General features: G+C 38.4%; 1 protein-coding gene across 5 annotated transcripts in view; it reads left to right on the forward strand.

Annotated features, from left to right (window-relative positions):
• The window catches only part of TMEM196 (transmembrane protein 196), a 52,939-nt gene that overhangs the window by 31,292 nt on the left and 7,766 nt on the right, over positions 1 to 13,881 (forward strand). For 4 of the 5 annotated variants that reach the window (XM_045826953.1, XM_045826955.1, XM_045826954.1 and 1 more), the window contains exon 2: positions 13,376 to 13,432. In XM_045826953.1, coding sequence (XP_045682909.1) covers positions 13,376 to 13,432 — 57 coding nt within the window. Of the gene's footprint in view, positions 1 to 8,881; positions 9,049 to 13,375; positions 13,433 to 13,881 lie in introns of those variants that run through there. The other variant, XM_045826957.1, reaches the window with a different exon arrangement.

The raw sequence follows: 13,881 nt of genomic DNA on the forward strand, positions 1-13,881 counted from the left end.
TAGGGCCAACTCATTCAGCCAAACTATTAGACAGAAAATTGAATCAGTCCTGTGATGCTCCAGCTAAGTTTCTCAAACTATAAGGAGCAATGCAGTTGCCTTGGGATATATCCAAGATTCAGATGCTTGGATCCCACCCCATCAAAATTTGATTCAATAGGAGCCCAAGACTACACTTATAAGAAGTGTCCCCATGGACAAAAACTAGGGGGAGGGTGGTAATGGGGGGGAAGTGGGGAGGGTTGGGTGGGTAGGCTGGAATTGGAGTAAAAGGGAGAAAACTATACTTGAACAACGAGTAAAAGAAAAAAAAAGAAAAAAAGAAGTGTCCCCATGTCATCCTGATAAAATGGTTTATGAACAAAATCCTTTGAAAAATTCTTGTCAATGCTTTATAACTCGGGTCATTGGGGCTAAAATGGGTCCAAGCATCAAGATACCCAAACTTGTATTCTCAAAGACTGTCCTTGGAGAAAAAGAAAATGGGGATGTAGATGAGCAACCTTTATACGCTGCATGAAGCCAAGAGTGTTGAGAGAAACCTTGTTACTTGAAAATGGGTGGTCCATGCATATTCAGATGGAATTGGTACATGAAACATATGTCCTCAGTTGAGGAAAGATTGATTTATTTTATGATCATACAAAGATTTTAAGTACATAAAGTCAGAAATATTATAATTGTGACATAAGCTCTGAGGTTTGCTGGAATTATTTGTAGGGACCCTGCTCTGCCTGCCATAGTATGAAGGACCACATAATGATAGAAAACACCTACCTTTGATTATGGCCCTGCCAGGACAGGCCATGGCTTATAATTAGGAAGTGAGGTACTCCCCTCCTTTCTTTAGCATCTCTGTGCAGACGGGTTGCATTTGCCAGGTATAGTACCTGATGGCTTAAAAAAAGTTACAAAACAATTTTTTTAAATTGTATTCTGATATTTTAATGTCCTGAAGTGCTTTTTTTTTTTGGTGATATCCTTGGATAGTTTTACATTTGATCTTTACCCTGACTGAAGGAAAAGTATCTGGATTTCTTCCAGGATCAACTTTCTGAATGGGATTGGGGTAGTGTGTGCATGAAGGTGAAAGGGTGATCGAAGGGGAAATTGGATCTATAATAACCAAGGACAGTTTACTACAGAACAGACAGGCTGACTATAGGTAACAGCATTCAGAGGAGAGTGCTGAGACCCTGTCCAACTTCTCGTTTCGCCAAAGTGGAAAAGGTTATTTTATGTCTATTCTCAAGCCAAGCCTGGTGTTCTCAGGGAAAATGAATCAACAACAGCTGGGAAATATACTCATAGGTTACTTTCCCAAATCATTTTCTGTCTCACGTAATTGAGAACCCAAGCTAACATAATGTTATGTATCAATGAGATCTCAATAAAAATGTTTGATAAAATATTTTAAAAGGTCACAACCTTTTCTAGTTTGGGAAGTACCTTCTCACCTTTAAAAAGAATGTGGCGATTATCATCAGTGCCACGCTAACACCTTTTTCAGTGATTTTGGTGTAGAAAGGTCTAATGCTGACGTATAAAGAGCATCTGAGGTTTCAGAAGGAAATTTTGAAACCCACAAAGCTATGATTGTGACGTTTAAAAGGTCAATATCATTCAAATTATTTTGAAATGCCACCGTTGAGAAGAGAATTAACGTAATCTGATGAACCATTGTTTCAGAAAAACAAAAAAGAAGTTAATTGGATTTTATTCCATGAAAAGACTAATTGCACTCAGTTATGTGTCTTAAAATTGGCTAAATTTGATTAATTTCTGCCCCTTCCCATGCTTACTGTAAATACATTAATCTGTCCATCTACCAATTCGTTCATTCAGTTTGAAATTTCATTACACCATCCAGAAACTTGATTTCAACAGCACAGCTTTGTCTGAGATGCTATGGCAATGTTGGATATAAAAATCGATGATTTTTTACCATGACTGTACCAGTAATCACCAATAAATAATACATTGCATTCCTTTTCTTGTATAATATGAGGTTCAAAACTGTGTCTCTGCCCCATAATTTCTTTTCTTCATTGACTTGCTCATCATGGAACAAACCTTCCTTTTGCTATCCATTTTTTCCTACAAGGTGGAGAGACTCAAAATGCTCTTCACAATAAAAGCTTTACTTCAGCTACTACCATGAATGTGTAGAACTACAGAATCTTTTCTAAATAAAGATGAAATCTGCTGGTCATTGAAGATGAGACTACATCTACTTTAATATATAGGCGTTTAGTTTTTGTTACAGTTAACTGAGAATAAGCCACATTCAGCCTTCAATTTCAATTCTCCAGGACAGGCTCCATTTATTTCAGAAGGGCTGAGCTCAGTCCTTGTCAACCACTCCATGGCACTTACGAATCTACGCCTGAAAGCTCTGATCATAGCAGGTTCCAAGTTCAATTCGATTAAACACAAAAACCCAGCCTTGTGCAAAGGCAAACGAGATAATGGTCTTACACAGTGATGTTGAAGAAACACTAATCAGACCTCCTCAACTCCAAAATATGGCCTGCCATCCTGCTTTCCAAACACGCGTTCTGGGGAATTTTTACTAGTACTTTTTTTTTCATACCCATGAGGAGCACAGAATTTTGAGCCATTCACTGACCTATACATTTCCAGAATGTGTTCAGGAAGATGGCAGCCTGTATTTCAGAGTCCAGGAGTTCTGCTAGTGTTTCTTCCATCTCAGCACTCAGGCCACTATCTGGCTTGCCTATGCACAAGGCTGGGAGTGATTCACCATTGAGGATGAATCTTCATGGGCAATCGCTGCGTAATACCTTCCAGCACTTCCCCAACCCAGGTAATCACAACTATTTGTTTCTTACATGTTTTTCTATTTGGGCCTTATAACAGCCCTATACTTTAAACAAAATGTAAGTAATATACTATACAAGTATCCTTGTGGGTTAATGGGGAACTGTGTCTATATTACATTCATGCAGTAGGACAAGGTGCTTGGGTCACTTTACAGGGCAGAATGTGAAATTAATTCTCTGGTTGTTAAGTCAATTGTAACTGTTTACCTTCGTGTCTTCTCTCCTCTGAAATAAAGGTAGCTCATTGCCAGTATATAGTATATACATACAAATAGAATAAAGCAAATTAGCATGAAATATACAGCACTTTATTCTATCTCATTCACACATATACTGGTTTACATGATACAGGGTCCGGCAGAAGAAACGCCTACTTGAGTGTGGTTGGTAGGGTACATGAATGTCTCACAGAAGATGGACAGCAATTTGAAAATTTCACCTAAAATGTCATATGATGTGCTTGAGGGTGATATTGTTATGTTACAGAATTACATGCTTATGATTTTGTAATGAAATATTTTGTAATAAAAAGGGGTATTGTCAGACACACACACACACACACACACACATACATATGCAAAAATCTGTGAGCAATGATGAAAGAAAGGCACTGGGTGGAATAAGTTAATAGATGATGAAATGATGTCTATTTCTAAGATCCATTAGAGACAGAACAGTTATGACACTTTGACCTTATGTCATAAACAAGGACTTTATTTCCCCCTTGAAGAGCACTTCCTGTAGCTTCATGCTTGTTCATCTCTAACCGAGTGATTAAGGGGAACCTGGGTGCCTCAGCAGGGAGCCTGAGCAAACAGGCCTTCTGAGAAAGCACTGGGGAACCCCTTGCATGCCACTTTGGACATCAGGAACACACTGAAGATTTTAAAATAGTGGAGAGATTTAAACATAGTGATGCCTAGCCCCAGCTTGGAGATTCCAGTGTTTAATTGGCCAAGGTATCAGGAATTTTAAAAGCTAATACATGGCCAGGAATCACTGTCATCAGGCAGGCTTTCCAACTTGATGAACTTTCCTTGTTCTGCACAGATAATTTATACTGGCATCACTGGAGACACGGGGTCCCAAATGGAAGGAAGCCCATGGCAGAGGGGATGGCCTCATGAGTCTAGTCAGGGTATCATGTAGGAAAATCACCATCTTATCAGCTCAGTACCAGCAAAAATAGGAACTGCTCAGCACCCTGGCATTTTGTGCACTACAAAGTATTTCCTAAAGAGTTCAGTTATCATTCTTCACTGGTGATTGAAGTAGAGTAAAGTTATTCAACAACTGGTGGTAGCGAAGCAAATCATCAAAATTAATCCACACATGGAAAATGCACTATTGAACCATAGATAGATTCCTTCCAGATCAGTTTGTCGACATTCACTCTCAGTGTGTTTTCCTGGTAATTTTTCTATACCTTTTAAAGAAATTGACTGAGTTTGATGAAATTGTATACATATTAAAAGGTATCAAAGTATTAAGTTCAATTTGTGATTCAGCTCATCATCGTGAGAAAAAAAGTGCCATTTCTATTTATTAATGAGTGCATCTCTGTAACAGTGAATTTCCAAAAGTATTTAATTTGAGGTGGATAGATGTAATGTGGGAAAAATTTCAATAAGCTGTCTTAAAACAAGATCATCCCTCAGTCTATGACAATGCCTACTACCCAGCACCTGACTGTTCTCCCGGTCAGTTGATACCACCATTGCTTTTACCTGCTTGCATTACCACTGTGGTTCCAAAACTTTCCATTACACAGTTTAAACTCGGAAAATCTACAATAGCTTGTTTTACTCTTGGTCCTTTCCCAAAATAAAGTTTCTTGGGCAGAAAGAAACATTAATGAAGAACTAATTAACTAGCATGTAGGTCAGTGCTGAGAGAGAGAGGGAGAGAAGACAGTGAGATAGCAAGAAACAGGCAGAGAGAGAAGAAGAAAACCAATAAGGAAAGAAGAGGTTTTAATTTATTTGGGGGGAGGTTCTAACAAGTCCCTTTTCTTTCTTACATAGCAGTGAACCTGTCCCTTTTTTATTTTTCCTATTAAGAAAATTGAATGAATTCACATTTAGTTGGATCATTTGCATTATTGTAATGATACCAATTTACTTTATAGCTTCATTTATTTCTTTTCATTTTTTTAACTTTCCTGACATCTGTTGGTTCAAACTTTAGTGTCATTTTATGGTTTTTCTTTTTTCTGGTCACCTATATTTTTTATTGAATTTATTGGGGTGACATTGTTTAATAAAATTATATAGGTTCCAGGTATACAATTCCACAATACATCATCTGTACACAATATTTTGCATTTACCACCCCAACTGAAGTCTCCATCCATCACCATTTATCCCCCCTTTATCCTCCTCTACCTTCCCCACCCTCCTGCCCTCTGCTAATCACCATATTTTTCTTTGTGTCCGTGAGTTTTAATAACTTCACCTTTCTCATCCGGCCCTCAGCTCCCTCCCTTCTGACAGCTCTTCTCTGGGTCCATGAGTCTGTCTCTACTTCGTTAGTTCATTTCACTCGTTAGATTCCATGTATAAATGAAATCACTATGGTACTTGTCATTCTCTGACTGGCTTATTTCATTTAGCATAATATTCTCCAGGTCCATCCATGCTGTTACAAAAGGTAAGAATTCCTTCTCTTTTATGGCTGAGTAGTATTCCCTTGTGTAAATGTACCACAGCTTTTTTTATCCACTCCTCTACTGATGGGCAAATGAACAAATGAGAAGTTCTATTTTAAATGAACAAATTTAAAGTTCTACTTTTCCATTGACATCTAAAATAGGTTAAGTCTTCTTTTATACTGTTAATGACACAAGAATCTTGGGACAGTTTACTTGTGCCTTCTTTACTCCCAACCCACCATCTCTCATGAAATCACCTGGGATGTTAATTCTAAACAGATATTAACTTTTCCAGTCAATATTTTTCAATTTAAAAGGTTTACTATTTTGTTTTATTTTGTGTTTTCACTCTACCTTCCTTTCCTATCTCATGTCTCCCCCTATTTGTGTTTTGGAAGAACAGCTTCTAGTAACTCCTTTAGAGAAATAACGTTTTGGAGCCTGTGTTACTTTCCTATTGCCACTGGAACAAATTTTGGCTTAAAACAACAGAAATTTTTTTTCTCTCAGTTCTAGAGGCCACAGATCCAACGTGGGTCTTCAGGGCTACATTCCTCCTGGAGGATCCTTGTCCTCCCCACTTTTCTAAGGCTGCCTACGTTCGCAGCCTTGTGCCCTTCTTATCCGTCTTCTAAGCCAGCAGTGTAGCATTTTCAAGTCTCTTTCTCTCTCTGTCTTTTGGTACCTTCCTATAGCTTTCTTTTTCTTTGACCTTCTTGTCTTCCTCTTAAAGGACCCTGGTGTTTACATATAAAGACAACCTAGATAATCCACAATAATTTCATGTGAAGATTATAATTTAATTACATCTATAATTTATTTATTTATTTTGCCACAGAAGGCAACAGTCATGGATTCTGGGGACTCGGACATAATCTTTGGAGAGCCATAATCCAGCCTTCCACAGAGCTTTTGACCAAATGAGCGTGTCTTTCTTGTACTCTCTTGTGTGAGGATTGGGCTGGTGTATAGCTCAAAATCCAAAGTCCTTTTTATCAGAACCTGGTTGTATTTTATCTTAGTCTCTTCTTTAGGCTATTAGTATGAAGGCGGAGTCATTCTAGTGAGGAGCGGACTTTACTGTTACGATGACTGTCTTCGGAGCACCGCAGTCGATCAATTCCATCAATGGTGATTGCGCGCAGTTGCCTTAACATTACTCAGCATCAGTGCCTCAAACTCAGCTTCTTCTTGTTCTCACCCACCTCCCTGCAGTGGAGGTCTCCTGCCACTCTCTTGCATCTCCCTCAGTGTAGACTGCTGTTGCTTGTTACTCACACCTGTTAGGCCCATGGTGATGGACAGGTGGGAGTGGAGATGAAGATTTTTTGTTGTTCTGCTCCAGTCTTGGTTTGGGAAGGCCCTGGGATCTGGCCTCAGGGGCAAGACTTTCTCAGTGCCCTGTACCCCATTCCCTGAGACAGCCAAACTTGGCCTGGCATCTGTGGTTGGTTTTGTGTACAAGGTGCCTGCCTTGCCTCTGTGGTTATTGACTCTCCTTTAGAATACTCATAGGATGTTAGGCCAGAGATGAATTTTTGCCCCTTCCCTTACATAAAGAATTTTTTATTCTATTTTTTCTCCATTATCTGTAGTGATATGCATTTGAAAATGCCCTGGAAATGACAGGTTTTGCTACCCCTCTGCAAAGGGCTTAGAACATTTGATTTGTAAGAAAGAAGACCTAAAGGAGAAGCTGGGCTTTGCATCACCACCACCCCTCCCCCCACATGTGTATGACAACCAGCGTCCCTTCCTCCCATCTCTGCAACTGGTGACAGTGATAGTTTGTGTTTCCGGACGTTTTGGAGGAGCATCTTCCTCTTTGAGTTGCGGTTATTCACCGTCTTGGAACCTTTGCTCTCTGATTGGCTGCAGAAAAGTTGTCAGTCTGGAAAAGTAGTCCTTATCTGGTTTTGCTTACTGTTAAGGTGGAAAGAACATCTTTGGACTTTCTGCAATCTCCATGGACCTTTTATTTAGAAAATCCACTCAAAATGTAGGATAAGAGCTCCATTTTATCCTACAGTGAGTTTGCAACCTTATTTATCTATCGAATTTAATCTAAGTTGGAATGATATGAATTCTACTTGGAGGACTAACTAGTTTTATTACATTGTTGCACTTAATTCCCTATCTTTAGATCACTTAGTTTACATAGTTTCATAAAGATAAACAAATACCATTCTATGTGTTAAAGCAGCCCATCTTTTCAGGAATAAAATTACATTTTCTCTTGTTAAATTGTGTGTGTGTGTGTAATCTTCAGCCATCAGTTTTACTTCTTTTAATCAAATTGTTTTTCACATGTTTTGTAATTTCCATAATGTGGTGAGTGCTTGGCACCGTGAATAAAACTATGTTCAGCAACAAAAAAGTGTCTTGAAATATTATAACAAATCCCCTATATAATAAGGCACACTTAATTTTAGACTGCAATGCCGTTGAGTAATCCCATAATTATTTTTCCTATAACAAAAATGAATAATGGCAGAGGCAAAGGAGAGCAATTACAGGTGACCGAGTGTCCACTGAACTCCCCTGGTTGGATTTGCCAGTATAATACACCACACTAGCACTGAAAAGCTTGTGAAAAGCATTTCTATTCACTTACTAGAATTAACTTAGACACGTAATAAAACCTTACATTATTTTCTGATTTGTGGCCTTGATGTGGGACCTTGAAGAAGCCGCTAACCCTGTCTGGACCTCTGGTTCCCACGGTCACTGTAAGGGCTCGATTACTCATCTGCTAAGATCCCTTGCAGTGCTGCGACTTGGGTAAAGACAGCCAATGAAATAAAATATCCTTTGCTGCTTTGTGTGCTTGTTTTCACTTTTCAATAAACTGTGATGGCTGAACTTCAGTCAAGATCCATTAAAACCTCCTCAGAAATTCCATGATTTTAGATACTTCTGATTATATGGGTCTAATTTTCCTCAGGTTACAAGTTTCCTCTAAGGAATGTGGATTTTGGGTCGCCTAACAAAAGTAACTATGGGGAAGTACTTACACTCCAGGGTTGACTGAGAGTGAAAAAAAATATTATCTGATGTTCCTCCTACTCTGCATTCCTCCTCCCAAGTCCTGAACTTCCTTTTCCTAGTGGAACAATAGATAGAAGCGATTTTATTGCCACCTAGATGCTCCAACAAAGTGGCTGCGTGGAGAACTCTGCTCACCTCTCCTGAGGTCCCCTCAGGCTTGGCTGTGAGTAAGTAATGGCAATGGTTATAGATTTCAAAAGAGATCCAAAGAACTGCTTTCAAATTATTTCAAGAATGAGTTCCAGGTGAATGGACTTTCAGGGTGAAAAACAGTTTAGTTGGGGGAGCAAGGGGAAGAACACGCTGGTGCTTTGGTCTGAATCTTGGAAACGCCGAGAGGTACAGAACTGGTCCAATCTGGAATGGCTTGAGCCCAGCCCCGAGAGACGTGAGATGGGATCAGTAAGCAAGACTCCGCCGTATGGGACGTGATCATCTACACCGTGGACACAGAGGACAGTGAGAAGTGGTCACTTGGAAATAGCTTTTAAGGCTTCTAAAAATGATGCAAGTATTTGAGTTCTATCTTCTCATGGTTTTATGATATTGAAATGACTTTGTTAACCTATTGTCCTATGCTTTCTGAATATAATCCCAATTTATTTTTTTGCCTTTGAGAGTTATATTTTTGGCTATCAAAATTACAATTTTATGTATTAATGTTTACAGGTATTTTCCTTTGTGTGTGACTTTGCTAGTATGTTTAGAAAATCCTTCCCTACTCTTCTAAATCATATAAATATTTAACTTTATTATCTTTCTACATTCATATTTTTATACATTTATTTTTTAATATATTTTATTGGTTATGCTATTATGGTTGTACCATTTTTTCTCCTCTTTATTTCCCTCCACCCTGTACCCACCCTTCCACAATCATTCCCCCACCTTAGTTCATGTCCACGGGTCATATGTATAAGTTATTTGACTTCTCCAGTTCCCTTACTATTCTTGACCTCCCCCTGTCTAACTGTACCTACCATTTATGCTCCTTATTCCCTGTAGCTTTTCTCCCATTCTCTCCCCTCCCTCTCCCTGCTGATAACCCTCCATGTGATCTTTATTTCTGTGAATCTGTTCCTGTTCTAGTTGTTTGCTTAGTTAATTCTTGTTTTTTTAGGTTCAGTTGTTGACAGTTGTAAGTTTGTTGTCATTTTACTGTTTGTATTTTTGATCATCTTTTTTTAGATAAGTTTCTTTAATATTTCATACAATAAGGGCTTGGTGATGATGAATTCCTTTAACTTGACCTTATCTGGGAAGCATTATATCTGCCCTTCCATTCTAAATGAGAGTTTTGCTGAGTAGAGCAATCTTGGATATAGGTAAGTAGAGTAATCCTGAATGTAGGTCCTTGTCTTTCATGACTTGGAATACTTCTTTCCAGCCCCTTTTTTCCTGCAAGGTTTCTTTTGAGAAATCAGCTAACAGTCTTATGGGAATTCTTTTGTAGGTAACTCTCTCCTTCTTTTTGCTGCTTTTAAGATTCTCTCCTTCTCTTTAGTTTTGGGAAATGTAATTATGATGTACCTTGGTGTGTACTTCTTTGAGTCCAACTTTTTGGGGATGCTCTGAGCTTCCTGGACTTCTTGGAGGTCTATTTCCTTTGCCAGATTGGGGAAGTTCTCCTTCATTATTTTTTCAAATAAGTTTTCAATTTCTTGCTGCTGTTCTTCTCCTTCTGGAACTCCTGTGATTCAGATGTTGGAACATTTAAAGTTGTCCTGGAGGTTTCCAAGTCTGCCCTCATTTTTTTTGGAATTCTTGTTTCTTCATTCTGTTCTGGTTGAATGTTTCTTTCTTCCTTCTGCTCCAAATTATTGATTTGAGTCCCGATTTTTTTTCCCTTCACTGTTGGTTCCCTGTACATTTCCCTTTATTTCACTTTTCATAGCCTTCACTTTTCCCTCTATTTTGTGACCATACTCAACCATTTCTGTGAGCATCCTGATTACCAGTGTTTTGAACTGTGCATCTGATAGGTTGGCTATCTCTTCATCACTTAGTTGGAGCTTTGATCTGTTTTTTCATTTGAGCCATACTTTTTTTTTGTCTCAGAGCACCTTTTATATAGTGAGGGGTGGAGCCTTAGGTGTTTGAGGTGGAAGCAACAGCACTGTGCTGTCACGTTATATGTGGGGGAGGGGTCAGAGAGGGAACAGTGTGGGTTGGTGGGCTCTCAGTGGGCATTCAGTCACTTCCCCCACTACCCCCAAGCAAATCAGGCCCTTCTGGGGCTGATTCCCAGGTGGGTGGGTTTGTGTACATTCTAGGACCCTGTGGGTCTTTCCAACAAACTTTCCTGTGAGGCTGGGAGTTTTCCTGCTGCCTCAATCCCCACAGGTGTTTTCAGTCAGAAATTTGAGGCTTCATTTCCCAGCACTGGAACCCTGGGTTGCATGGTCTGCCCCACTCCCTAGCTGTTCCTCCCAGTTTAACTGCAAATAAATGTGAGACCATCCAGTCCACCAGCTGCCACCTCACATGGTCCGTGAGCCACCTCCTTGTCTGTCCCAGTCCTCCAGCTACCACCTTCCAAGAGTCCTCTCCACCCTGGCTGCCTGTCTCCACCCCTCCTACTGGTGTGGATGAATGTTTCTCCTTTAACTCCTGGGTTGTTGGACATCCATACAGTTTGATTTTCTGCCAGTTCTTGTTATTTTTTAATTTAAATTTGTTGTTGTCATTCTTTTGGTTGTGCAAGGAGACAAAGTGTATCTACCTACACCTCCATCTTGGCCAGAAGTCCTATATTTTTATATATTTAAATATTCAAACAGTTTCCTAGACATTTTGGTATATGATGTTGGGGCAGATTAACAAATTGCCGTAATTCTGTTTATTGAATAAATTATTCTAATCTTTTCCCCATTAATTTGAAAGATCACCTATACTATATACCAAATTCGTATATATCCCTGTGTTCTCTGAGCTGCCTTGCTGCATCATTGCTTGCTTTATAATCACTGAGTTTCCTTATGCAGAAAACTCCTTTGCAAAGGGAAAATTCTCTTACCCAATATTATCTATCCAATTTTACTGCTGCTTCTCACAGCATACAATTTATTTTAGATAATCCTTCAAGTCTTTTGATTTGTAGTTTTAAAAATCTATCAACATGTAAAATAGTTCTGACTTGAGGTAGCAAATTTAAAAAGAAGAAAATCAAATGGAAATGAGTTTAACCTCGTTCAAACTTACTTTTGCTAATCTGAAGGCCCTTAGTGAGCTTACTATTTATTAATGAATGATTATTTTATTTATATGGTTTCCTCTCATCCAGAAGTATGTATAAATGTACATTCAAATGGCCCTAAATGTTTCTATCCAAATTAAACCATTTACCTTTTTGACAGCTGAAATGTCTTAATAGTGTCTCATTGAAAGATGATTTGATGCAGCTAATTTTGCAAAGCAATTAGGTCAGCCTTGTGCTCACTTACAGGGAAGTAGTTGCCATCAATACAGTATTCACCCTTGTCCACGATTTTGCTTTTTGCTGTTTCAGTTACCTATGGAAAACCATGGTCTCAAAATAGTAAGTGGAAAATTCCAGAAATAAAATATGTATACATTTTAAACTGCACACCATTCTGAGTAGTGTGATAAAATCAGATTAGCTATTGTACTGTCACAATGCTTGTGTTCAAGTCACCCTTATTTTACTGAGTAAAGGCCCCAAGGCTCAAGAGCAGTGATGCTGGCAATTCGGATAGGTTAGAGAGGAGTCACAAAGTCCTTCCTTTAAGTGATCGATTTCAACCTTTTACATCTCATGGCACACATCAACTAATTATGAAAATTTCTGGCTCACCCAAAAATGTATTTTTTGCCAATCTATCAAAAAAATGGTGTAATTTTGATTCATTCACACCAGCTGGCTGTTGTGTTGGATGCTGTCATTTTTTGATTTGACAGTCTAAGGGGAAAGAGGTCAGTGCCCCTGACTACATAGTCAGGTTTTGCATACTTTAAAAATTCCTGCAGCACAGAAGTTGAAAATCACTGCTTTAAGTGAAAAGGTAAGTAAGCACAGTACAATAAAATACTTTGAGAGAGACTACATTCCCATAACTTTTCTTACAGTATATTGTTATTGTTCTTTTATTATTATTTGTAAATTACTGTGCCTAATCTATAAATGAATCTTTGTCATAGGTATGTATGTGTAGGAAAAAATATATTGTATATATAGAGTTTAATACTATCTGTGGTTTTGGGCATTTTCTGGGGGTATCAGAACATGTCCCCAGCAGATGGGGAGACTCTTGTAGCTTCATTCCCTTGTATTCTTCCAACATATTCACAAGGAGAGTATTTCTGGTAGAATGAGGGGTAGACATTTTACCTGGCATAGTTTGAGAGGTATAAAGAATGTGTCTATAGAAAAACATCTCCCTTTCTGATGCCTTATCTTTTCATTTGTTCTAGATTCCCTACCTGCAGTCTAGCCCATTGGTTTCTAATTGCATAGTATGAATGATTGTATCACACCAATGTTTTCCCTGAGAAAGTAGGAAGGGACAAGCAGACAGTGAATGAAAATTGGAGGAACAGAACTCTAAATTCATCAACTTCATAATTTTGCCTTGTGGTAAAACTGATTCAAGTTTTGCTTAGATACCACAGTTACCTATATCAACCTTGCAAATAACAAACTTTCATTTTTTTCCCCTTCCTATTCTGGAATGGAGTATTTTCTTTTTCAGCTTTGGATGGGAATGTAAACTTTTCCAACTTCCCTGGAGCAAATGCCATGAGTGAACTACAAGCTAAAAACTAGGCGTCCTCTTATCTTTGGATGTGAAGTAACTGTTGTTCTTTTCCCTTTCAGTTTCTTCTTTGTGGCGTATGTGGGATATTGTGCGCCAAAAAAAAATCTGGACTTGTCGTAAGTTTCCCACTTGTTTGTGTTGTGCATTGAAGTATTTGAAATATCAGAGCTCAAAAAATGGAACTGGTGACTAGCCAACTTTCATATGTTGAATGTTACTCATTTAGGATAAAAGAAGACTGACAAATAAATCCTGGCTTTTTTGTTTTCAAAGAAAACCATGAAGATTATTAGAGATTATGAAGAAGAAAGAAAGAAAGAAAGAAAGAAAGAAAGAAAGAAAGAAAGAAAGAAAGAAAGAAAGACACTCTTTAAATACATGAATATGCAACCCTTAATGACTTCTGTGGATGACAGTCTCCACTTTTCCAATTTATAGATTCCCAAACATACACATGAATCCTTCGATAAGCTGAAAAAGATACAACTTGAGTTTGTGGGAGATTTAACTTGTTAAATATGGAACCAGGCATAAAGATTACTGGCTCTGCTTGACTGCAAAGTTA

Source organism: Phyllostomus hastatus, unplaced genomic scaffold, assembly GCF_019186645.2.
Source record: "Phyllostomus hastatus isolate PE091 unplaced genomic scaffold, TTU_PhHast_1.1 phas_scaffold_78, whole genome shotgun sequence".
Taxonomy (NCBI): domain Eukaryota; kingdom Metazoa; phylum Chordata; class Mammalia; order Chiroptera; family Phyllostomidae; genus Phyllostomus; species Phyllostomus hastatus.